The sequence below is a fragment of the Chrysochloris asiatica genome, unplaced genomic scaffold (genome assembly GCF_000296735.1).
Source record: "Chrysochloris asiatica unplaced genomic scaffold, ChrAsi1.0 scaffold00029, whole genome shotgun sequence".
In the NCBI taxonomy this organism is placed as follows: Eukaryota; Metazoa; Chordata; class Mammalia; order Afrosoricida; family Chrysochloridae; genus Chrysochloris; species Chrysochloris asiatica.
Window position 1 is genome coordinate 578071 of NW_006408547.1, and position 11790 is coordinate 589860.

The following is an 11790-nucleotide window of genomic DNA, read 5'->3' on the forward strand; positions in this document are numbered from 1 at the left end:
GTGCCATGCCAGGATATCAATATATATATATATATAGAGGAGGAGAAAAAGAATTGAACTAATAGTAACGTGGCATGAAATAAAGGTCACTGATAGTGTATCTTAATAGAGTGGCTGAAATAGCATTGGACGCTCTGCCAGGGACTCAGCCTAAATGCCCATTGCCATAGCAATCCTGACTCCCTGCCTGATTAGGCACTTGCATTGGTTGCAATGGCTGCTCTGCAGTGTTTGGGTGGGTAGGGAATTCAGGGAGCTGTGATTTTGTGATTTTGTTCACCGAAGACAAGTGTGCAGGCAACTCCAGGGTGTTTTCATTGTGGGTCTCCTGTGTCATCTTTCAGACCTGGAAAGGTGGACAGCTGTGGTCATGTGTTCTGTTTTGGTATACTAGGTATGAGTGGGCAAGCAGGTTAAAAAAAAAAAAAAAAAGTGAAAGTATACAAATGTATTTATTAATAAGTATCTGGCTCATTTTCTCTTCCTTGTTATCTACATTCCTTTCCTCTTACTTAGGATGATCATTTGAGAAACCAGATTGTCTCCATGCCCCTCCTCCCTTCCTAACCAAACTGGAATAGAAAAGACTCTGGCAAACATTTGTTGTCCCATTTGTCCCATTTTATAGGACTAGTTGACTGATGGAATAAACCACAGTAATCTCCAAGAGGTTCCACAAAATGAACAACATAAAGAATGACTGCAATACAAATATGTCTGTAGATAGTTGGGCCTGGCTTCCAAGGGCTTTGGGCCTGCTCTTTTCCTGTCCCAGTGCAGTCAGGCTTGTGTGGACATCTACTTCTCCTTAAGTGAATATAATTCCTGCCCTCTAGCTGTTTCTGAGCGCTTTAGATTTTAGAGCATTCGCTTTACCAAAAAGCATTTTGAATGGGGGGAAAATACACATAAACTACAAATAACGATGTGTTTGAAGATTCTCCTAGCTTGGAAAACAAAGGTAGATTAATTATTTAAACAGTGTTTGCAAGGGTCACATTTTGCCTAGGAAAGATAGTCTTTGATGATAGCCAACTTAGTGTCAATAAGTGGCTTTCTTTGAGACATATTCAGATGGGAACGTCTTGCTTGCCAATTGCCATAGAAATCTTAACACACCATGAAGATTGTCCAAGCGCCAAGCCTTCCGTTCTGGACTAAATTACTTTGAAGTGGCGCAGGACGAGCACTGGTCAATTTTAACTCTATAGATTGGACAGAGAACGCTGGGAGTAGGAGATTGTGCGTTCTAAAGCAGAAAATAAGAAGGGGAAACTTGTTTTATACACTCTATACAAGGTTCTGCTCATTGTCAGATATCTTTTATCTTTCCCATGAATGATTCATGTCTTGGTGGCTTTGTGTCACCCTTCTTTTCACAAGAAACTTCATTAGAGAGCTATAAGTTTTCCCATTGATTGGGGCCCTCATTTATGTGTGTTTTTCTTCGTCTTCGTGTGTTGGTTATTGTCATTCTGCTTAAAACAACTCTTTGCAACCTGTTTCACCTTTACTACATTTAACAAACCTTTTAAAAACCACTATAACCTTTTGAAGAAATAATTGACATTATTTTCAATTGTTTTAACTATTTGCCTTTTATCAGTTTTTTATTACCTAAAATAAATGTGGATAGCCAAATATATCCATCTAAGCCACTTGAATACTTTGTTGCCATGAATCTAATTTCTCCTTAAAACCAACCCAAATACTCTGAGCTGTTACTTATATTCACTGAATTCCCCAAATAATCCCCAGTAAAATTGTTTTTATCCCCTCATATCCTGGTATAATAATCTGATGTTCACGAAACTTCATGCAGGATGAATAAAGTTCCTAAACAGCTCAATAGTTTTGCTTTTTCCTTCTTTGTGTCTGAGCCTTTCACTGTAGCTCCATCTTTCCACTGATTTAGTCATTAAGGATTATTACCCTTAATTTTTCTATTTACAAATGAATGCAGCAACTCCTATACTTTATACTAGTACATTACAATTTCTAGATTAAATTTTGTAAAAATACTTCAACACCTGGGGAGACTCTAACAAGTCAAGAGACCAAGAGAAGAGAATCTGTAGGTTTACTACATCAACCTGTTCTGTTTGTAAGAAAATGGCAGATTTGCCATTATGTAAAATGTAAGCAATAAATAGGAAGAATACCTTTATTAAATTATTTCATAATCATTCTTGCTTTCCTTCTATTGGAGGTACACATTTTTAAGTTTTTATTTTAGGTGTATCAGAAACCAATAAATCTGTGGCAGTCACTCTGGATGGGAAAATACATAAAATACATATTCGTTTGTTTCATAATAAATAAACGTGTAGCATAATATAGTGCAAACTACCATTGAAAAAGTTGGATAAATAAAACAACTCATTACAAATCAGGAATATTTTGTTCTAAGTTTACAATACATAAATTATCCCCCATACCCCCCCCAAAAAAAAGTTCATACCTTGTTTTGTCTATCTGAAAGAACTTTTAAAGTGAATATGAAAATCAAATAAACTTTTAAAATGTAAAATTACTTTATATTCAAGTTTTATGGTCTTTATAAAAGAGGGTCTGTATGATTGGTATTTACCATAACAATCTGAAGACAACATTTAAAGGCTTTCACAGTGGCAGCACCATGCACTGTTCTAGCAATATAGCTATAGACTATATATAATCTCATCAACACAATGCAAAAAACACATGCAGGAAGAGTCTTGGTTTTCACATTACACTGTTCAAGTAAGCTTAGAAATATTATTTTCCATTTTCTTTCCTTTTTTTTTTTTTAAATAAACCATGGATCATAAATGATGATCTTTCACCAAAATGTATAATAAAATTCTTTGGTGTGCTTTCAACTCTTCCAGATGGAAAAAAAATTAAAACATGGTCTGCAAATAAATTAATTCAACTGTACAAATAATAGTGTCCACATACAAGTTATTAACAATGACAAGACTACATCAACCACTCACAACACATGAAACAAATTTCTACAAACCCTGGGGAGGAGATGTCTTCAGGGTCTCTGAGGATAAATTAGTGCTCTTTAGTATATTTGTACGATGTTTATGATGGACTACATTTTGCACATGAGATGTGTTGTACCAACCGAAAATAAATTGACTAAGAGTATTGTCCTAGGTCCTTGACCTTTTTCCTCTCAGCTTGACAGCTCTGGCAAAGGTCAAACATTCATCAGTGTTTGGTGGTAACTACAAACTTTTTATAATTTTTAATATGTATAGTAATTCTCTCCTCTTTTAATGTAAATCATACACTTCACACATTGTCATTTTCAAATAGAAGAGTTTGTTGTGCTCAGTGTTCAGGTGGAAACTGCAAGAAAATGGAGTTTTAGGCATTGAAACATAGACTTTTAAAAGGTTGATGCAACAGTATACAAGGATTGACCTGTTTTACAAACAACAGCTTCCCTAAAAAACAGGCATGATGCCAACATCACACCTCCTCAAACTGTTAATTCTAGCATCCTCCAAAACTTATGATCTAAACCATAATCTTTGTATTACACAAGAAGTTTAAAAACAATAGAAAGGCAGAAACTGTAATTTCAGATTGATTTAGTAAAGGAAAAACAAAAAGTATAAAAAGAAAAGAAAGCATGTGAATCTCTTCCATTTTATAAAATATCACAGTTTCAGTTAGTCTATTGCAGCAGATTTTTCCCTTTCCACCTTTACTTAAACAGTACAGTAGCACAGTATATGGAAATGTTAAGGTTGCTTCATCTTTAAATCATGTAAGTAAGGTACTGAATAACCCTGTATAAAAATACTGTTATGATGAGACTGAGAAGAGTAGAAATTAAAAATTACAAATATTAGAACTTAAAGGACTTTTATAAATATGTTTAGCCATAGGTAGAGTCCAAGATCTGTTGACAATGCAGCAAGTGTGTGGTTTATAATTAAGAGGCCTTTACAGAATTAGGGCCCAAATAGGAAGCTTCAAAGCAACCCACATTATGGTGTCTAAGGGATTCAAGAGGCACTCCAGGAACTGCAGAGGGCCTTGTTCTGTGTTAAAATCTGACTTAATTTTCTCCTCCTTAAAAAAAAAAACAAAAAACTACATATATATATACATACACACATATATATGTATAAATATTCTGTTGGCAGTGTGTATCTTGATTAACTAATCTCTCCATTCATTTTCCTTGATACAATTTGCCTCTAGCTCTGTCCCCCTGCAATGTACTACAAAAGTCTAGCTTGGGTAGATTTCTTTGTTTTTTAAAGGAGGAAAAAAAAAAAAAAAAGTCCAAATATCTTAATTAAATTAATTAAATGTACAAACACCATAATAAATAGAGCTAATTAGACTTGGTGGCAACTCTGAGTCAGGGTTTATCACAAGCGAGGCATTGTTTTAAGCCAGGATATTGACTCCAATTTATTATTATGAATAAATTCTTAATGTATAGTCCTCACAACTTCAGAGTTCCCATAAATTTCCTCATCTTCAGACTCAGAGGTGGTTCCATTGCTGGAGGGTGTATGAAGGTGACTGGGAGCCCCACTGGCCTGGCAAACATACCACTCATTGAGGTTGGTAACCTGAGGGGATAAAGTGCTGGATCGACTCCTGTTTGGTTCCAGCACAGGGGACAAGGGGGCACCCAACGAAGTCCCCACTGATGAGTAACCTAGAGTTCCTGGAGAAGGTGGTGGAGACTTGCAGTGAATTTTCATGTGCTTCCTCAGAGAGCTCGGGTGAGTGTAAGATTTGTCACAGCCTCGAATCTTGCAGTAGTAGGGTTTGTCACTGGTGTGAACATGGGAATGTTTCTTTCGATCACTACTGTTGGCAAATTTCCTGTCACAGCCATCAAATTCACATTTGAAAGGCTTTTCCCCTGAAACAAAACACAGAAAAGGTTAACAATTCTTTTCCGGAAATGAGAGGGAAATCTTGGATGCATTTTCCCAACTACCATCCTAATGCTATGTTACAGGATGAAAAGGGGAAGAGATAATTCAGGGATGGGCCTAGAGGCTCTCCTTAGACCTGTAGATCCATGCAGTGGCAGCTCGAAGTTTGGGAAAGGATTCATGTCAGACCCTGCAGTACCACCAGGGATCGGGTCAGAGCAGCTGAAACAAGGTCCAGGATATAATATTGAAACACATTTAGAATCCATATAACACCAACTTCTTTAAGGGTCCATACAAACAAAATATAAACAAGAGATTCATCCCTTCCACCAAGCTAAACACTTAAAGAAAATGATGCTTCCAAATTCATAGACAGGGGAAAGAAAGATACAGAAAAAGAAAAGAAAAATAAACATATACACTGAAGTAAAAGTAAATGGGGGAGGGGTCAGAAAAACTCTTAATAATGGCATTTTTGTTTTAAAATGTTCTTTAGGATTTCAATGGTAGAAAAAGGCAGGAGGAAAGGATTTGAAATTGGAAAAGGAAATGAAATAAAACAATCCTTTTCTTTTCAGAAATAAAGGCACCTGTAAAACCCAATCTCACCAGTAGATTTTACAAGCCTCACTGGGCAGAAAATAGGTGATTGGTGCCTGCGTTTCCTCACAACTTGCAGAGAGATTAGGCACACAACAGACCAATAACTCAGTAAACACTAATAAAAACTCCAAGCCTAGCTAGACGCTACCATTTACCTGATGCCACAAATAAGCTTCTTCTAATAGCTTTCTACATTATTTAATAGTCAAAAAAGATGAAATATTTAACCCGTTTCTTGGCTTACCCCTCCCCTTTACTGACTTAACCACTCCAGTAATACAATACCTTTAAACCAAGGCCCTCTGGTCCAGGAAGTATAAATTCTTACTAAGATAAACTAGAGAAATTCAGCAACATTATACTTCGGTGTTAAAAGCAAGTAAGACAGCAGATAACAGAATAACTGAATTTTCTCCCTCACCTTACTTGATGCACTTGAGTTCATAACTGTATGAGCCATATTATTATTATATGTAGTATTTATACATATTATTACTAGAATACATATTATTATAACATAGTATTTTCATATATTTAGATGACTCAGAAAATAAAGTGGCATTTGTGTAAATTTCAGAAGCTCCTATGATGATACACTAAGTATGGCCTTTTAACAGTGTTAAGACTCAGATTAGTACATATAAATTTCTATGGTGAAATTTTCTTTTTTCTCTTGCTTCAGTGGTTAGATTTGTGGTTTTTTTCTTGAACATTTTACAAACAACAACTGTTTTAGTACTTGAGCATGTAAGAAATATTAAAGTATTCAGATGCCCAGAATATACCTTTACCCTACCTGTAAACACTTTAAAAGTAAAAATAGATAGCATTCACATACTCATACACAGTACCTCCTATATTGAGCTGTAAGGAGAGAGAGAGAAAAAAAATCAGCAATCCCAGTGATGATCACAGCCTTTAAAATTCTCTGAAGAGAAAATGCAACAAACTCCTTTTATCAAAGCATCAAGTTATTTTTCCTGATTTCTGTATTCTGTTGGCCATAATACTAATTTAAAACAGGATTTTAAACAAAACAAAAATACCCAATACATTGTAATCAGCCTTCTTCATGGCGATTTAACTCACTTTACTTATTCATGCAATGCAAATGTGTGTTAGTTTTTTAGAATTCCTCTGTATAATCTACATGTAGGGTAAATGCTTTGAACGTTACTGACTCCTACATTGCCTATGATAATGGGAAGCAATTAGGCCCAGGAAAGGGAGAAACAGACAGGTAAGAAAAGGAAGAAAATTTGGAAGAATGTGGAAGGAAAAAATAAAATGGAAAAGGAATAAAATTACTCATGTTATTCAGGGGGCCTAACAAGGCAGTGAGCAAAATCCTAATGTAATTCAGATCGTGTGTGTGTGTGTGTGTGTGTGTGTGTGTGTGTGTGACTTCCAGGTGCCACCAGTTCTCTTTCTCTAATAACTTAAGTTATAAAGGGGGGTGTTATAAAGAGAACTGGTTTAGGCACATGGCTCAGGAAATGGGCCTGCAGGAGAGGCTCCTTGATTATTCTCGTGATCAATCTCTTCTAGGATCCCTGAGCATCCTCAAAGTAACTTTCAAAAGACAAAGCAAAGAGGTATAAAAAGAGTAACATAGAAATCTAAGAAATTCACTCTTTGGACACAATGCCCAGTGGCTAAGGGGACTGACTACCAAAACAAGAAGGCTCGGGTTTCAGAGTTTGAACCCCACAGATCAACGGGAGGGGGGAGAGAGAGAAGGACTTAGACTAGCCAGAAAATAAGGCTGCTGTGGGTGCCCTCAGCGCCTGACTCTGGCTCAAGTGAGGGTGACCAGGGTCACCCCTACCCACCATGAGCTCCTGGAGGAAACACCCAACCCCGCAGGGCCGACGCGGAGAATGTGGTCGGCCCAAACCTGTGCCCAGGCAAGCGCAGGAAGACTAGGATTCCGCGTTGGCTTTCGCGCCATAAATATCCAATTCCTTGTTTTACCGAGCGGAAACTGCCTTCAGCTCCCGGGCAGGGGCAGCCACTAAGAAAAGCTTCACTTCCCTTCCAGAAAGGTGGAAAGGGCCGGAGATCGCCGGCACAGCTTTTAGGTTTCCTTTTGGGGCAGGATTGGGAAAGGCTTCACCACTCGGGTCCTCGTGCTTTCTTCGTGGTCATTAACCCCAGCCCCAGGGTAAATGCTGGACACAGAGGCTTAACAGGCACACAGATCGCGATAAGGAGAGATATGGTTCCTTGAAAAACATGCTTCCAACCCTTCATCTAGAGATTGATTGCTCTAAAGTGTCTGCCTACAGGAGCAAAAGTCCAACGGGCTGAGCTGCTCCCACTGCCCCAACCCGGCTCTCGCGGCAAATAAATCTAACCCTCAGTCACGTCTCTGGCCTGGTTTTGAGGCCCACGCCCAGTGGCTGCCTCCTCATCGCTGCAGTGCTGATAAATCACTCAAGTAATTACTGAACGTAAACTCCAGTTACTTAAGTGTCCTCGGAGGAGTAATATTGTCCCTATAAATCCCTATTGCACTGCCGCTCATCAGCGCCTCCACCCAACGTGCTCATCAATTCAAAGGGGTACACCACATACAGGAGCGATCTCACCCCGCGTCGCATCCTCCCTCATCCGGGGTCGTGACACCCAAATACATGGCTTTCGGGGACGATGGGAAGAATTTCCACGGTGCCTGGGGCTTCCCTCAAGTTCCAGGGCGAAGTTTACTCCACCGACCTTGCGGTTGACTGTGCATCTTCTCCCAACTAGAACCTTATTTAAAAAGGCAGAAGTCAACTTGTCCAGCACTCTCTAGGGCATATGTGACAAAGCACTGTGTGACGATGTACAGGTTTGCATGAAGGTGTGTAAATGAGAAACTATGAATGAAAATATATGGAAAGTAAGTATGTGAAAGTACATGGTTGCCCAGTGAATGGGAATGGGTGTGTAAAATTGTGTGAGCTGTGTGAGTGTGAAGATGTGGGCTGTGTGGCAGTGAACCTGTGTGCGTGTGTGTGTTTGTGTGTGTGTAGGGGGCGGGTCTCCTAGGACGCACTCCTTTTTCCTTGCCTTTTGCACCCTGCCCCAGAACCTTTAGGAGGGGCCAAACCAAACTCGGTCTGGTGACTCCAATGCTTGCATCAAGTCCCCATGCCTGCTCTCAGGAGCAAGGCAACCGATTGGGATCTGTGACCAAGGGGGTGGGGGTGGGGCGCTGTTAAGGTGGCTCCAACTCAGATGCCCCTTTCCCCGCCGTCCTCCCGAGTTCCTGGCTGGACGGACGGGGACTGCCGACCGTCCTGGGCACCTTCCTGTTCTTGCTGCTGCTGCTGCTTCCGGGCGGCGGTGGCGGCGGCTGCTGGAGCGCTTTGCCGGTCCCGACGGAGGGGCTGTGCGCGCGCTGGAGACTCCGCGGTGTGGGAACCCAGCGCGGGGCCTGTGTGTGCTATCGAATTACTTATTCATAGAAAAAAAAGAAGGGGGAGAGAAAAAAAAGAAGTCACATGTCCAGATTATACGTATGCGAAGAGAAGCAGCAGAAGGAGGGAAAATTAAGGCGAGCAAGAGTAACGGAAGCAGCGGCAGAAGCTGTGGTGGCGCAGGAAGCGGCGCAGACGGGGACAGACACCCACCTGTATGAGTGCGCTTGTGGATCTTGAGGTTCTCAGAGCGCGCGAACACCTTGCCGCAGCCCGGGAAGGGGCAGGGGAAAGGCTTCTCGCCGGTGTGTACACGAATGTGGTTGATGAGCTTGTATTTGGCTTTGAAGGGTTTGCCTTCGCGTGGGCAATCCTCCCAGAAGCAGACATGGCTGCTCTGCTCCGGGCCGCCCACGTGCTCCACCGTGACGTGGTTCACCAGCTCGTGCATGGTGCCGAAAGTTTTGGAGCAGGGCTTGGCGCTGCCGGCCGGGGGCGGTGGCGGTAGCGGTGGCTGCGGCGGCCCGGTCAGCTCGTCCGGGTCGATCCACTTGCAGATGAGCTCCTGCTTGATTGGCTGCCGCATATATCGCAGGAAGGCCCCGGCCGCCCCTGGGAGGTGGGGGTGGTGCTGGTGCGGGTGCTGAGCGGACGGCGGCGGCGGCGCCGGAGGCGGCGCATGGTGTTGCAGGTGGGGCCCCGGTCCAGCAGCTGCTGCGGCTGCCGCCGCCGCCGCTGCCAGGTTCAGGTTTAAGTTCACGGCTCCGTAACCATGTAGCGCGGCAGCAGCGGCAGCGGCTGCCACCGCCCCATAGTGCGAGTCTCCTGAACGCGGCGCGAAGGGCGGCTCGGTACGGGTGTACAGTTCGGCTGCCGCGGCTGCCGCTGCAGCCGCTAACCCGAGACGCATCTGGCCGTTGAGCGGGTGCGGGTGGCCTCCAGGGGCCCCCGGAGTGTCGTGTAGTGCAGGGAAAAGCGTCGGGCCCCCGCTGCCTCCGCCGTCCTGGGCTGCGTAGGTGCCGCTGGCGGAGATGAACATGCTGGCAGAATGGGGAGGCGGGGCCGGGTGCTGGGGGGAGTCGGTGCCGGACCGCTGCTCCCCTCCGAGCGGGGCCCCGTGCATGGCCGCCGCGGGGGCCGTAGCGGAAAGGTCCCTCCGGAGGACGAAGTCCCTGCTGTGGCCTTTGCCGCTGTTGCCGCCGCCGCCACTGTTGGTGGTGGTGTAGCCCGAGAGGGCAAGAGGAGGGGGGGAAGGGGAGGGAGGAAGAGGAGGGGCTGGGGGCGGGGGCGCCGAGGGCTGGACGCCGCTGCTGCCCCCGCTGTCGGGGTAGATGCTGGCGCCGGAGTGTACAACGGCGGCTGAAGCGCTGGCGGCGGCACCCGGGGCCTCGCGCTGCGCTGAGAGCGCCTGGGAGGGAAGGCTGAGGCTGAGAGCACTCGCCAGGGCCATGTGCTCAGGTCCGAGCGGAGAGACGGCCACACCGGGGTCAGCCCCCGGGTCCTGCGGGTGGAGGTGCGCTGCGGAGCAGTGGAGTTGGGAGTGGGCGGGCGGGCTCGCCAGCGCCGGGAAGCCTGTCATATTCTGAAGCGGCTGGCCTTTAGCCGTTGCCAAATCCACTAATCTCAGCTCTGACGGGTTCTTCTTGCTCAAAGGGGGCTCCATCAGAACTACATAATCAGGCTCATAGACCCTCACTGGGAGGACTTTTTTTCCTCTATCCGCCTTCAAAAACATGTATATATTAGGCGCTCTTTAACTTTTGTCCTCCCCTCCTAACTCTGCTTATTCCTGCTCCCACTCTGTCCTCCAGCGATTGGCAGAGCGTACACCACATTTGAGTTGCACAGTGGGACCGAGATTTTGGAAATGGCACGGGTGGGATTGGAGGGAGCAGCGTGATTGGCAGCAGCTGCGACTGCCCGATTGGCTCCCTTTCAGGCTCTCAGCGCAGCGGGAAATCGCCCGCGTGCTCTGGGCCGCCTTCGCTTTCACTTCGCGTTCCCTCCTCTCCCCGGAACCCCGCGTCCCCGCCTCCCCGGGGATGCCCAAGTTGCAGTTCCAGAAAGTTTGAGCTGGGCCTGCGCGCGCTGCGTCCCGCGCTCCCGCGATGCGCGTCGCAGAGAGTATTCACCTGCACGCTGCAGGAGCGCGCCGGGTGACTAGAAGCTGGAGATCCCTAAACCCTCGGCTCACCACTCGCTGGGTCGCTTCCAGCACCCAAACTCTTTTCACCTCCTTCTTTGGGGAGATGGTGAACAGATGTTTGCCTCCATCATATCTGAAGCGCTGATGCGAAAACTACATATTTGGGAACATCCAATCTGCCGAGCGCACACTTGGGGTGCACGGACAAAAAACCAAAATGAAGGCTATTTAAGGTCGGCGGTTCAAATCCACCAGCCGCTCTTCGGAAAACCCTACACATGTCGCTAAGAGTCGGAACCAACTGGAAGGCTCTTAACCATTGGTTGCAAAATAACATGAATAATTTGGCTACACAAAACACCTGGTGACGTCAAACTGTTTCCCGTTTTACCTCCATTTTTAACTCCTGGAATCCTTTTCAACATGGTTCAAAGGAATTGGCTGTAAATGTAATCTGACTGCTCATGGGTTCCAGATCTGCCTCTTTCCATTGAGACTACCGTAACCAGGAGCGAGAGGGACATCGGGCAGCAATTGTAACTTGCTTTTTGGAGCAGGGCAAGCCAAACAACAACTTTCCAAAGGGAATCAGAATTTCTCTTTCTGGCTTAGAACACATATGTATGTGTGTGTTTGTATAAGGTCCGCGTATTAGAATTGACCTAATAAAAATAATCACGTAAAAATTTTAAGGGTCTTTGCTATTTATTTGCTAACAAAATTTAATCTTCTC

At 44.5% G+C, this 11790-nt stretch overlaps 1 protein-coding gene across 1 annotated transcript; it reads right to left on the bottom strand.

The window, feature by feature from the left end:
* Positions 1-4298: 4298 nt before the first annotated feature.
* ZIC5 (Zic family member 5) lies at positions 4299-10876 on the bottom strand. The gene is made up of 2 exons (XM_006846662.1): positions 9125-10876; positions 4299-4885 (listed from the first exon to the last, which is right to left on the bottom strand). The coding sequence occupies exons 1-2, from the start codon at positions 10644-10646 to the stop codon at positions 4443-4445; spliced, it is 1965 nt and encodes a 654-aa protein (XP_006846725.1). The 5' UTR covers positions 10647-10876; the 3' UTR covers positions 4299-4442.
* Between the last annotated feature and the right edge of the window lie 914 nt (positions 10877-11790).